Source organism: Narcine bancroftii, chromosome 2, assembly GCF_036971445.1.
Source record: "Narcine bancroftii isolate sNarBan1 chromosome 2, sNarBan1.hap1, whole genome shotgun sequence".
NCBI classification, from domain to species: Eukaryota; Metazoa; Chordata; class Chondrichthyes; order Torpediniformes; family Narcinidae; genus Narcine; species Narcine bancroftii.
Window position 1 is genome coordinate 38,143,897 of NC_091470.1, and position 14,522 is coordinate 38,158,418.

General features: G+C 38.9%; 1 protein-coding gene across 6 annotated transcripts in view; it reads left to right on the plus strand.

Moving 5' to 3' along the window:
• fancm (FA complementation group M) overlaps positions 1-14,522 on the plus strand; it is a 108,466-nt gene that overhangs the window by 46,138 nt on the left and 47,806 nt on the right. For all 6 annotated transcript variants that reach the window (XM_069916355.1, XM_069916356.1, XM_069916357.1 and 3 more), the window contains exons 6-9: positions 1,224-1,356; positions 3,313-3,405; positions 6,585-6,683; positions 9,008-9,198. In XM_069916355.1, coding sequence (XP_069772456.1) covers positions 1,224-1,356; positions 3,313-3,405; positions 6,585-6,683; positions 9,008-9,198 — 516 coding nt within the window. The remainder of the gene's footprint in view (positions 1-1,223; positions 1,357-3,312; positions 3,406-6,584; positions 6,684-9,007; positions 9,199-14,522) is intronic.

Consider the following 14,522-nt stretch of genomic DNA (forward strand, 5'->3'; position numbering starts at 1 on the left):
GAAACCAAGTGCAAATTGGGCAACTGCTTTGCCAAGCTGTGGTTGAGAACAAGAACTCCCATTTGTTAGCCATTTTAAATCTCCTCTCCTTCCCATGCAGAAGTCTGTCTTCGGCATCATCCATTGTCAGGGTGAGGCTAAATGTAAACTTGAGGAACAATGTATCATGTTCTCCTGGATATCCTTGAATTCACAGCTTGAACATGGATTTTTTTCAGTTTTGGTTAACCCCCCATCCTTATCCATTTCTGCTATTTTCAACTCTCCTTTAACCGTTATGATTTCACTTTTATGTAAACTTTTATGTAATCTTCTCTTTCCCCGACCCATCTCCTCCCTTATCTGTCACTACTTTCGGTCCAGTACCCTATTACCTTAATTCCAGCCCCCACCCTAACCCTGCTTTTTATGCATGATATGTCTCTGCCTTTCATCTTGATAAATCACCCCAAGCCAAAACTTTGATTTTTTCTCTTCATGGATGTAATTGAAAGCCAACAGGTGCAACAAGCGATTAGAAAGTAAAGTGATTTGTTCATCTTTATCGTGAGAAGATTTGAGTAAAGCAGTAAATGTATCTTGCTGCAATTTTTGGTCGTTTAGAATCATGTGCAGTTTGTTCTTCTTACCCAAGAATTAGTGAAGTTACCATAGACTTGGTCAACAAAAGTTCATAGGGGCAGTTTTGGGGCTGGAGGGCTTGAGGTATCAGGAGACATTGAATAGAAGAATGAGAGGATATTGAATTTTTAGAGCTTGATAGACTGAATATAGGGAGAATAGTTTTCTTGCCCACATAATTTGGAGCAGAGGTGAAAAAATATAAGAGTAAGATAGATGTAGGCTATTTAAAACTTGGAGAAATTTCTTCATGGTTGGTGTATCTTGGGAATTCTTCACTGTGGAGGAATGCGGAGATGATGAATGAAAATAACACTAGATTAGCCACTCTCTTGATGGTGGAGTATGTTCGAACGACTAAATGCCTCAACTAGTTCTAAGAAAACATGAGCATTCCCTGTGCTCAAAAAGAAGCTGTCATGAAGTCCACAGAGAGCGTATATAAAGAATCTCTTGGGACAGGATTGGTGTTGCTTTAGCAAATAGGATGATTTTCCTTTAAGTAATATTTATAGCAGAAATTTAGCTGGAGTTTATGAATAAAATGAAACCTATTAACTAGTCACTCTTCTGACTCATTTCTCATTACTTTTTTTTGCCAGAGTGCTCAACGAGGTATGGTTGAAGGAGATTATGGTCTTTGTATTAGTCTGTATCATGGCTATGAACTTTTGTTACAAATGGGAATGCGGTCTTTGTATAACTACCTTAAAGGCATATTGGATGGATCCAAAGGTAAGATCATGGTGAGATGAATGATGGATTTGTAAAGCAAAGGAACAATTCAATCTTGTTGTCTGCACATTAAGTTTATTTATTTATTTTCTTTAGCCCTCTAGCACGGTAACAGGCCCTTCTGGCCCATGAGTCCTTGCCGCCCAAATAAACCAAATTAACCTACAACCTCCATACATTTTGGAGGATGGGAGGAAATCGGAAACCCACGCGGACACGGGGAGAATGTACAAACTCCTTACAGACAGTGCCGGAATTGAACTCTTGTCGCTGGTGTTATAATAGTACTGTGCTGACTGCTATGTTGACTGTGCCACCCTAAGGGACGGATATTCATTGCATTTCATATGCAGTAGAACATCTTCCATTTGCATGGGTGACATTTCTGGCTGTGATTTTGAAGTTTTAAGTAGAACCTGCAAAGTTGGAATTGGCTTGTTCCATAGAACATTTACCATTGAATTCAAGGACTGTGCAAACATCTGTTTTTTTTTTTAAATTTACAGATCCATTCACCAAAAACACTTAAAGCAGTACTGTAGACTTTGATTAAATATGTTGCGGCACAGAATATATTGGTAGGCAGCAAGCCACCTTGCTTTGGTCTCATTAAGGTTTTGCACTATGATAGGGGCATTCGACAAAGTAATTGCTTCACTTGGGGAGGGTGCAGGCAAATTTGACCCAGAAAATTACTGGAAAAAACATTGATTGGTTCCTCCTCTGGGTGCATGAAGACTAGAAATGCTTCTGATACAGGTATTCTGATCATTCAGCCTACTGCCATTCAATTAACTAGTAAAATTATTACAATTCTTGAACATGGTTTAATATTTTTAATAAGAAACATTAAAAGCACTTAGATATTTAAGTGTATATGCTGTCTTGGAGTTCCAACCACCCAGATTTTGTATATGGTTTGCAGATTCTGTCTGTGACCACACAGCTTCTCTGGGTCCTCCAGTTTCCCCTCTCATGCCTGAGTAGAAGGGGTATTCGGAAAGTTTTATGGTTGTGAGAAGAAAGAACCAGATTAGTGTAAAATGGGTGCTTGATGGTCAGGGTGGATATAGTGAGTCTAAGGCCCCATTTCCCTATTGTGTGACCATATCTAATATTTGTCTTAATCACACACCAAGCCCAGCCTGGCACAGGTTATTCTTGCAAATTTCCTAGCATATGTGGGGAACTACCACAAACATACACTCGGATACAAGCAAGAAAATCTCCAGATGCTGGGGAATTGAACAAATGTACATCCCTTCTCTGGTCATGGAGAAGTCCAATGTCAGACCACATTTGGCAAATCTACTCAAACCACTCTCTACAAACCTATGCTGAAGTGGAAATCCTGAATTTGCAAATGGCCAGGAAGGGTAATGTGGCTCAGGGAATAGTTTTATGGTGTATAGTTCAGGGAAGAAAATATTGTTATTCTTGGAACACAGCTGACAATGGCTGAGTAATGTGTTTGAATGGATAAAGTTGAGAAATTTGTCTTAATGTTTTGAGGGATTAATTATCTGAATTGTTGAGTGACACATTGCATTGGAAATGCCTAGTCAGCATGGACAAGTTGGGCCAAAGGGCCTGTGATATGCTTATGACTAAATTTGGTTGTGTGGTCAATGGGGACATTATGCAGGCTTCTATAAAACTGCAGTCAAGACTAGAAATGCTTCTGATACAGGTATTCTGATCGTTCAGAATATTACTCTTATTCTTTGGTTCATGTTGGTCAAGCTTTGAAGTTATTAATGTGACGCTAATAATACTATTGCATAACTAACACAATGGAATTAAAGTTGTTTTCTTATTTGCGCAATATTAATAGATCCCTTGAGCAGAGATTGCAGAGTTAGCATATTTTATGGAAAGTTTATAATGTTAGTAAAAATAATATTCTTGAAGCGCTTCGTTTATCTGAAGTAACAAACAAACTCTGATTTTGTACAGGGATGACCAGAGTATGCAATGAACTTTGCAAGAATGCTGTTTTCATGGAGATGTATGACCAATTGCAAGCCATGTTCTCAAATTCTCAAGCAGGTAATTATGGGAATTTTATAAGACAAGAACGAAGAAACTTGTCGACAGTTTTACTAACGTATCATCGAAGGCTGGTTTGAAGCATTTTTATCCCTTTTGTATAATTTTTGAATTGTGTTCACTATTGTGCTGGCATATATGACAAGCTGCCAAAACAAGAAATGAATATGAATGCTACCCAGGGCTCTAAGAGAACTTGCTTTTTTATAAAAAGTGTGTGTGTTGTACCATATCAATACCCAGTTAAATATGAAAATTGAAAAACGGCCCATACTGTAAATGTGGAATAAAATCTGAGGATGTTAAAAAAATTCAGCGGGTCAGACAGTATATGTGGAAAGAGTAACATTTAACATTCAGCTTTGCAACACTTCCTATGGAAAGTGATTCTAACAGGAAAGGTCCCAGATCCAAAACTGCTTCCTTTATCACAGATGTTGACCTATCTGAGGTTTTAACAGGATTTATTGTTTTTATGGGAGTGCACAGGGGACTATAGATTGCAGATACTGGAATCTGAAGCCAAGTGCTGTCTGCTGGAGGAACTTGGAGGAACAAGCAGCAGGATAAAAAGAGTGATTGATGTTTCAGGATGAAGAGTTTTGGCTGGAAATGTCCACCATTCTTCTTCACTCGTTGATGCTGCTATTTCACTCACTGAGTTCTCCAACAGATTGTATTGTTTTCTACTTTTAGGCTTGATTAGACTGATATGCCAACTGAAATGTGATATGTCAATAAATTGCTCTCTTTTATCCTCAAAGTCTGGTTTGTGCATTCAATGAGTTGATTTACAATGAGTTTGAAAGAGTTTGATGATTTGTGATACCTCAATGCACTTTACGGCCAATGCGATAGTTAGCTCGGTGTCTATTGCAATGTAAAGGCCAATTTGCTAATAGCAAGCATCCATTGATGGTGGTGAAATGAAAACAAAATCCCATAGTGTTGAGAAAGGAATAAATAATATCTATGGCACAAAGGGTAGATATTATTTGGAATGGTGCCATGAGTTCATTATGACTGCCAGGCTCATCTGAAAGATGGCAACCCTACTGCAACATGTACAGATTGGCAGTTCATGGGAGATTGGCATTTCATGGGAGATTGCATAATGGCACTTCTCCTCAAAAAAGTCTGTTGATATTCCAGAATGATCAGTGCCTAAAAAATGTTGAGACTAAATTGATTAAAAACTTCAAAGGAGAGATTGATGGATTTTATTAGGCAAATGTACTGATTTATGAGCAGAAATGGGTAAATGGAGTTAAAGAACAGTCCAGCAATGATTTAACTTAGAAATCAAACATCTGTTGAGACTAAAGGGTAGCACAGTTGGTGTAGCGGTTAGTGCAATGCCTTTACAGTGGCAGCGATCGGGCCCGGAGTTCGAATCCCATGCTGTCTGTAAGGAGTTTGTACATTCTCCTGTGTCTTCGTGGGTTTTCCCCAGGGACTCTCACCATTCCTCCCACCATTCGAAACTTACTGGGGGGGGGGGTGGGTGTACGTGAATTGGGCAGCATGGACTTGTAGGCCGAAATGGCCTCTTACTGTGCTATGTCTAATATCTAATTTAAAAAAAAATTAAAATAAATAAATTTAATTGGATTCTACCTTTTCCAGTATCTAGTAATGAATGGTGCAAAGGTGCAAGAAATTGAGATTTGTGATAAAGAAACTAGGGTCAGAAGTAAATCACAAAAATCTGTTGACACTGTGGTTGAAGTAAAAACACAAAATGCTGGAGAAGCTCAACAGGTCAAACAGTGTCCTTCATGTAGCAAAGATAAAGATACAAAACTGACGTTTCGGGCTTGATCCCTTCATCAAAGTATGAGAAAATGCTGGCAGGCTTCAGAACAAAAGATTGGGGGTGGGGGGGGAAGAAGGGGGGTGGCAATGGGAAGAGATGATGGGTGGAGAAAGGAGGGAGGGGATAGCAGCAATGAGGGGATGAGGGGAATGGCTGGGTGGGTGGAAGAACTGTGAAGACAAGAAAGGGGGAGGAGAAAGATAAGGCAAGCAGGTTTAGTGGAAGGCAGTAAAGTCGATGTTCATGCCATCTGGCTGGAGGGCCCAGACCATGCCTCCTCTCACCATGGTCTGGGGCCCCAAACAGGGCTTTTAAGTGAAGGAACACTTGTACTTACAGAGGACTTGTCTACTGCATCCAGTGCATTCTTTGTGGCATTCTCTACTCTGATGAAACAGCTTCCCCCCCCCGCCCCTCCAAATTCTTGTGTTAATTGATTGATACTGCAGTTTTCAGCTCTTGAGCTTTAAGATGATGAGCATTAGCTTAACCTGAAAATGTTAGATGTGTACACAAAATGAGTGGCCAGCAAAGCTACTATATAGATAGATAGATATATAAATAAATGCCTTTTTGTGCTACTAAATTCATTATCCCCTCTCTTGTAAGATGGAAAATCTAATGCACGGATTTTTTAAAAAAATTGATATTACAGAATTGGAAAAAAAAGTGGGCCTTCTGGTTTATTCTATATTTACAGATCCTTGTGATGTACATGGGCAATTTTTCATTCCCTCATAAACATTTTTAGGCAGCCTACCCAAATTATAGTTCCAGATATCACTTCCTTTTACCATACTGCGAGGGGAAGGTTGAAATGCTACTTCAGCACTGAACATTTTGATTTAAAAAGTTGACTGTCCATTTTCCTCATGGTTGCTGCCTGACCAGTTGAACCAGCAGTTTGTTTTTTCTCTCGATTCCAGCATCTGCAGTCTCCTATGTCTATAATTTCCTTTTGATAATTTTGCCACAAAAATAGAAATGTAACTTTTAATTCTTAGAAAGGGATGCTTTCACTCTTGTTACAATCCAGCCTCTAATACACAAGTTGTCTCTCATGGAACAGTGGAGCATATTAGTGGATTTAACATTACATTTCAATATCATTAAAACAATTATTTAATTTGCTCTTTCTCTTCAAATGTTTACAGAAAACATGGTATAGGGCAGTAAAATATCTCATCATTTCCATTTATAAGGAATATCTTTTAATTATTGTTTTGCCTGGCATTGGAGATTTATGATCTGTGACAAACTTGCTTATCCAACCATGTTCTGAAGATTTGGCATCTTGCATATAGTAGCCTCTTGATATATCTGCTATTCCAATATTCATAATTTTAAAAATTATTTATTTTAGGATCTAAAAATGAGAAACAATTAATCTACAGTCACCCCAAGCTGCAAAAGCTTGAAGAAGTTGTAGTGAACCACTTCCAATCCTGGGCAACCTCCAGAGGTAATGTGGGTTTGAGCATTGTTGTGAAGTCAAAAAATAAATTTTATGACTCCCTTTCTCACCCAAGTTTCAAAAAAAATATTTTAAAATGTTTGTAGATCATTTAATTAATGTATGAATGCCATCTTTTGTAGAAATCTTAAGTAATTGCATTCTAGTTGAGTTGTATTGCATAGAATTCTAACTAATGTGAAACATATAAACTGCTATCTGACAATTTGAAATCCTATTGTTTTGACATCTGACTTGCTAGATAATGTTTGCAGTGCTTCCTTTGAGCTCCCTGGTACCTGAGGCTAGGGTTCTGGTTGCTATCCTCCCCTGAGGTACACAAGGGCCCTGGTTTCATCTTTCAATTTAACTGGTTGACAGGAAAGTTTATTATCTCTCTGTAGCATCTTAAAAAAAACTTTAATTAAAAGGATATGGAGGTATTAATTGAAATAGTATTCCTGTAGCTTGTTTCTTTTAAAAAAAATCTGATGCTATGCTGGCATTTTCCTGGGCATTCTAAGATTCTGTATGTTTTCATCACAAATCTTCTTGGTGGTGATGCTCACATGGATACAGTGGTAGAGGCTGATGCAATAGGAACATACAAAAGACGTGGGCACATGGATGTTAAAAAAAAGAGGATTATGAGCTGTGAAGGAGGAAAAGATTAGATTGCTTGTGGAGTAGGTTTATATAGGTCGGCACAACATCATGGGCTAAAGGACCTGTGCTTGTACTGTTGTGTAACAGCATTATGGGTTGGGTAGGAAGTTATTTTGTGATCCAAATTGGGATGTGACGTATTTTGATTAACAGTGGAAATCGAACAAGCTTCTTTGACTAAGATTGAATACTATGGCTTGCTCCATCAAAATAACTTGAGTATTCCCTTAAACTTTAAAAAAAAAAAAATTTTTAAAATTTAAATACATAAATTGAAATGAAATGTACAAGTTGTCCAAATCTCCAAACAATCCCACCCCCTCCCCCAAACAAAACCCGGAAATAAAGAAAGAAAAAAAAGAATTCCCTTAAACTGTTGACCCTTGTATTTGGGAAGAGGCTTTCAATTGTCAGGTGTTCAAATGTCATCTTTGAATTCAGATCTGTTTTAAAAACAATAAGTGAATAAGTAAAGATGTATATTATTAGCACCACTGGCTTTACAGATTTGATAACAATTTGTTAAAATCCATATTTTAACACCTTGCATGGTAAAATATTTCTGTATTCTCCTTATGATAGAGACTCCATTGGCTGAGATGGCCTCCTTCTCACTGAGCAATCGCATTTCTCGAGTAATTTTGTTCTCTTCATGTTCCCATCCTTTCCTTCCCACCTCCAGATCCTGAACTTTACTACATGCTATCTTCTTTTGGCTTGGCTTCGCGGACGAAGATTTATGGAGGGGGTAAAAAGTCCACGTCAGCTGCAGGCTCGTTTGTGGCTGACAAGTCCGATGCGGGACAGGCAGACACGATTGCAGCGGTTGCAAGGGAAAATTTGTTGGTTGGGGTTGGGTGTTGGGTTTTTCCTCCTTTGCTATAGTAGCAAATTAAATAACTGGACTTTCTTGTTTCTCTTTCTCCTATTTTAGGGGTTCCATGCAATGATCATGGTGATTCTTTGTTCTGCTGCAGACAAAAGTTAAAATGTATCATGTTACATTTTAAATGTATTATTACATGACAATAAAAGGAATCTGAACGGACGAATATATCTTTGGGACGAGGGAGGGAACCAACACACTGGGGAAAATCTATGTTATCATAGCAACAGAGACCAGAATTGAACTTGGGGTGCTAGAGCTGTGAGCCATCCAGTGCAAAAATCATTCCTTATTTAGTTGTGACTAACATGGAGCATTGATCACAGAAACTAAGGTACATTTTAATTTCTTCCTGCAGAGGTGGTGAATCATCGGAATTGTATAACTTGGAGAACTATAGAGGTTATATCATTGGAGACATTTAAGGAGGAGAATTATATTTTGAAAAATTGGGTCATGTAATATAACGGAGAACTGGAGCATGACCAGGCATTTGGCGCCTTGATTCTTCATGCAAGACTGGCTGATCTAATCTTGGCTTCATTTCCAATTTGTAATATATTTCCTGTTTCCCATGTGGTCCAAAAAAAAAGCTTCTTGGCAGCCTCACTTTGCTCTCTGGGTGGAGCATGCAAAATTTCAACCTTTTGAAAGAAAAAACTCCTAATTTCAGTCATAAATAAACCACCACCTATTCTGAAACTATGCTCCTTATTTCCAGATTTCCCCACAAGTGGAAACATATTTTCAATATTTTTTTTTTTTGGCTTCTTTCTTCCAGGTCCAAATTCTTCTGGTGGAAAAGCTGATGGCACAAATTCTCGTGTTATGATCTTTTCCTCATACCGAGACAGTGTTCAAGAGATTGCTGAGATGCTCAACAAACATCAGCCTCTTGTAAAAGTCATGACATTTATTGGGCATGCTTCAGGAAAGAATTCCAAGGGGTTTACACAGAAGGAGCAGCTTGAGGTAACTATGCAATTCAGAAAGGCTTCCAAGAACATTATAATAGTTGTGTATATAATTACTAAAGCAAACTATAGCAAATAGAATCAAAATTTTCACATCGCAGGACATTGGTCTTTGACAGAATTTTGTCAAGTATTTACATCATTGGTCTAATTTCAGATCCTCTTTTTATTCCTCATAGCCCTGTAAATAAGCTTTTCTCAAATGCCTACCTAATTTCCTCTCAAAGACACAGATTCTCTTTCCACTATCTAAACAGGCAGCAAATTCCTTATCACAATGGTATTGAGTTAAAAAAAAAACTCCACCCCCCCCCCCCCACATCTACCTCACTTCCTCCTCGTACTCCATTTTTCTCAAAAAAATGACCTTGTTAATTATTGTCCATTAATTGTCCTTGAACATCTTTATATTAACTCCTCTCAACCACTTTTTTCTCTAAGAAAACCCACTCCAACTTCTCCAGCTAAACCTTGGTGCTGAAATCCCTCTTTTTCATGAAATTATTCTGTATCTTCAAGGACATCCACATAATTTCTGAAGTGTTGTGACCACATTTGGATTCATTACTCGAGTATTAAGCACAGTTTTAATTTAACTTCACTATTCTTGAAGCTGATGCCACCTATTTATGAAGTTCAGAAATGGAATATGCTTTACCAACCAATTCTCTCAAGGTACAATACATCTTTGCTATCTCCCCTTTTTCATGGTGAAACTGGATGAACAATTTTGACCTGAAACGCACGTTTTTATTTTCCCCCCTTCTGATCTTGCTTGACCTTCTGAGTTCCTTGTGCAGGTTGTTTTTGCTCCAAATTCCAGCACCGGTTGCCTCATGTGTCTCTCCTATCTATGTCATGCAGTTTGAAACTAACAACTTCAAAGTTCTACTGCGCTTTCAAGCTTTGTGCCTCTGAAGGTATGAAAATTTTATCCTGCACATCAAAATACAACTATATTTTCCCTTCTGCCAATCTTTTATTTAAAAAGCTATTTACTATTAGCTTTCTGCTTTCAAATCCGTTTCAATTCCATGCTGCCACTAACCCTTTCATTGCATAGTATTGGAAAGGCACTATTGTAATAAGATGTAACTTCAGTTAAACTCTGCAAAAACTGGGACAGTTTTCAATTGAATCCAGTTTAGCATTTTGATCTCTGATGTCAAAATCCACGTAATTAGGAATTTCTTGTAAGTGACCATGAAAAGTTTGAGTCATAGAATGGTTGCAAAACAGAAGGAAGCCATCTGGCCATTAGCATATGTGTTGGCTGTCTACCAGAGCAATCTGCTAGTTCCCTACCCTAATGCTATCTCCTTAGCCTTCCACACCATGTGTATCCAGCTCTCTCCTGAAGCTTGTGATGGAATCTCCCTACCGTTGCCTACATGCAATGTATTCTTGATTCCATGTAAGAGAAAAAAAATCTTTGTATCACTCTTACATTTTCTTCCCCTTTATTCCTTAAATGTGGCCTCTTGTTATCAATGGGAACAGACTTTCACTAAACTCTGTCTAAGGCTCTCATTATTTTATATAATTCTTTAAGATCTCCCCTTAGCCTTTTTTAAAGAAAACAGTGCAGCCTCTGCAGTCTGTTCTTGCAACACATCCCATGAACCATTTTCATAAATCTGATTTAAATCTGCCATAAGCTAATTTTAAATTCAATCTACCAAGTCTCTCTAGACTTCATGTGCCTTAATCTTCTGGATTAACCAACCATGAGGGACCTTGTTATATCATGTACTGTTCTATTCCTTTTTAGTCATCTTCATCGTCTCTAGAATACCCTCAAGTGCGTAGACTGGATTTCCCCAGTACAAAGCTTTTGCTGACTGTTTCTAATAAGTCTATGCTTTCTCAGATGCAAGTATATCTGATAGCATCTAAACTCTGATGCGATCTCTGGCCTAAAGTTTCCAGTTTTGTTCCTGTTGCCCTTAACAGAAACAGTATTTGCTTTTCCCTAGTCAACTGCAGCTTCTTCTAGAACCATAAAACCATAGTACATTACAGCACAGAAACAGGCCTCTTCGGCCTTTCCAGTCAGCGCTGAACCATTTTTTTTTTGGCCTAGTCCCACTGACCTGCACCCAGTTCATAGCCCTCCATACTTCTCCCAGCCATGTACCTGTCCAAATTCCTCTTAAATGTTAAAATTGAGCCCGCATTCACCACTTCTGGAAGTTCGTTCCAACCCCCACTGTGTGAATAGATTCCTCCTTATTTCCGCTAAACTTTTCCCCTTTCTCTCTTGTTTGAGAACATGTACTCTGGTTTGTATCTCACCTACCCTCAGTGGAAAAAGCATATCTATATTTACTCTGTCTATCTTTCTCATAATTCTAAATACCTCTTTCAAAACTTCCCTCATTCTTCTATGTGCTGACCTGTTTAACCTTTCCCTGTAATTCAGTTCCTGAAGTTTGAGGAACATCCTAGTATGTTTTCTCTGCACTCTTTCTATTTTACTGATAACTTTCCTGTAGTTAGGTGTCCAAAACTGCACACAATACTCCAAACTTGGCCTCATCAATGTCTTATACAACTTTATTGTAACATCCCAAGTACTTTGATTTATGAAAGCCAATATGCCAAAAGCTCTTTTTACAACCCTATATACCTGTGAGTTACTTTTAGGGAATTGTGTATATATATTCCCAAGTCCCTCTGTTCTATCATACTCCTCAGTGCCCTACCATTTACCATGTATCTCCTTTCTTGGTTTGTCCTTTCAAAATGCAGGACCTCACACTTTTCTGCCTTAAATTCTATCTGCCATTTTTCAGCCCATTTTTCCAGCTGGTCCAAATCCCTCTGCGAGTTTTGAAAGCCATCTTCGCTGTCCACAGCATCTATAATCTTAGTGTCATCTGCAAAGTTGCTGATCCAATTTACGATATTATCATCCAGATAATTGATATAGATGACAAGCAACAGTGATCCCAGCACTGATCCCTGAAGCACACCACTAGTCACAGGCTTCCAGTCTGAGAAGCAATCATCCATCACTCCTCTCTGGCTTCTCCTGTCCAGCTATTGTTGAATCCAGTTCACTACTTCACCATGAATATCTAATGTCTGAACCTTCCTCTCTAACCTCCCATGTGGGAACTTATCTAAGGCCTTACTAAAGTCCATGTAGACAATATCCACAGCCTTTTCTTCATTAACTTTCTTGAAATAAAAACTAGAAGATTGGTTAAACATGACCTCCCATGCACAAAGCCATGCTGAATATACTTAATCAGTCCATGGCTATCCAAATAATTGTGTATTTGATCTCTTAGAAGACCTTCCAATAATTTACCTACCACTGACATCTGGCTCACCAGCCTATAATTTCCAGGGTTACTTTTTTAACAACGGAACAATGTGAGCTCCCCTTCAATCCTCCAGTACCACACTTGTGGCTAAGAATATTTTAAATATTTCTGCCAGAGCTCCTGCAATTTCTACACTACCCCCAAGGTCTGAGGGAATATCTTGTCAGGCCCTGGGGATTTACCTACCCTTGTTTGCTTTAAGACAGCAAGCACTTCCTCCTCTTTAATCTGTATAGGTTCCATGACCTTACTGCTTGTATTCTGTATTTTCCATGACTCTGTCTCCTTTTTCTGATGAAGAAAAACCATTCAAGACCTCTCCCATCTATTTTTGGCTCTAAACAAAGCCAACCACTCTGATCTTCAAGGGGACTAATTTTGTTCCTTACTATCCTTTTGCTCTTAATGTACCTGTAGAAGCCCTCAGGATTTTCCTTCACATTGTTGGCCAAAGCAGCCTCGTGTCTTTTAGGCTTCCTGATTTCTTTCTTGAGGATATTCTTGCATTTTTAAAAACTCCTCAAGTACCTCATTTGCTCCATGTGGCCTATACCTGTTATACAGCTCTCTTCTTCCTCTGAACCCTCGAAAACAAAGGTTCTCTATGCCTGCTAATCTTGCCAGGTACATACAAACTCTGTACTCTCAAAATATCACCTTTGAAGGTCCTCCACTTAATTCGTACATCTTTGCTCGAAAACAATTTAGCCCAATCCACACATTCTAGATCCTTTCTCATTTCCTCAAAATTGACCTTTCTCCAATTTAGAATCTTTGCTCGAAAACAATTTATCTCAATCCACACATTCTAGATCCTTTCTCATTTCCTCAAAATTGACCTTTCTCGAATTTAGAATCTCAACTTGAGGCCCTGACCTAACCTCCTTCATAATTAACCTGAAAATAATGGCATTATGATCACTGGACCCAAAATGTTCCCCTACACATACTTCTGTCATCTATCCTGTCTCGTTCCCTAGTAGGAGATCCAGTATTGCACTCTCTAGCTGGTACCTCTATTGATTTAGAAAACTTTCCTGAACACATTTGACAAATTCCAAACCACCCAGCTCTTTTACAGTATGGCAGTCCCAAATGATAGGTGGTAAGTTAAAATCTACTATAATAACCTTGTTTCCTGCAGCTGTCTGTTATCTCTGTATAGATTTGCTTCTCCAATTCTCGCTGACTATTAGGTGGTCTATAATACAACCCCAAGAATGTGGTCATCCCTTCTCGTTCCTCAGCTCCACCCATGTAGCCTCAGTAGACAGTCGTGATGTTTTTCCTGATGAACAATGCTACTTCCCCTGTTCTATCTTGAAAAAAGCAACAGAAGCCCACAACATTGAGCTGCCAGTCCTGCAACCAAGTTTCACTAATGGCCACAGGTCATCTATATCAATTATCTGGATGATAATATCGTAAATTCACTAATTCCACATGCCAATCCACACTCTAAGCTCGTCTCCCTTTCCTACAACACTCCTTGCATTGAAGTAGATGCACCTGAGAACATTTCCACCAGGTACAACCTGTTGACTTCTAATGATGCATACAATTTTCTCATCATCCTTTCCCTCCGTCACTTCTCTATCTGCTCTGGCATTCTGGTTCCCTTCACTCTGCAAATCTAGTTTAAACCCACTGGAGCAACACTAGCAAACCTTCCCTCAAGGATATTAGTCCCCTTCCAGTTCAGATGCAAGCCGTCCCGTCAGAACATTTCCCACTTTCTCTGGAAGAGAGCCCAATGATCCTGAAGCCTGAAGCCCTTCCTCCTACACTATGTCTTTAGCCAGGTGCTAAGCTGCATTATCCTCCTATTTCTAACCCCACTAACTTGTGGCATGGGTAGAAATCCTGAGATCACTCCCCTGGAGGTCCTGTCCTTCAACCTAGTGCCTAACTCCCTGAAGTTTCTTTGCAGGATCTCCTCGCCCTTCCTACCCACATCATTGATCCCTACATGGACCACGACATCTGGCTA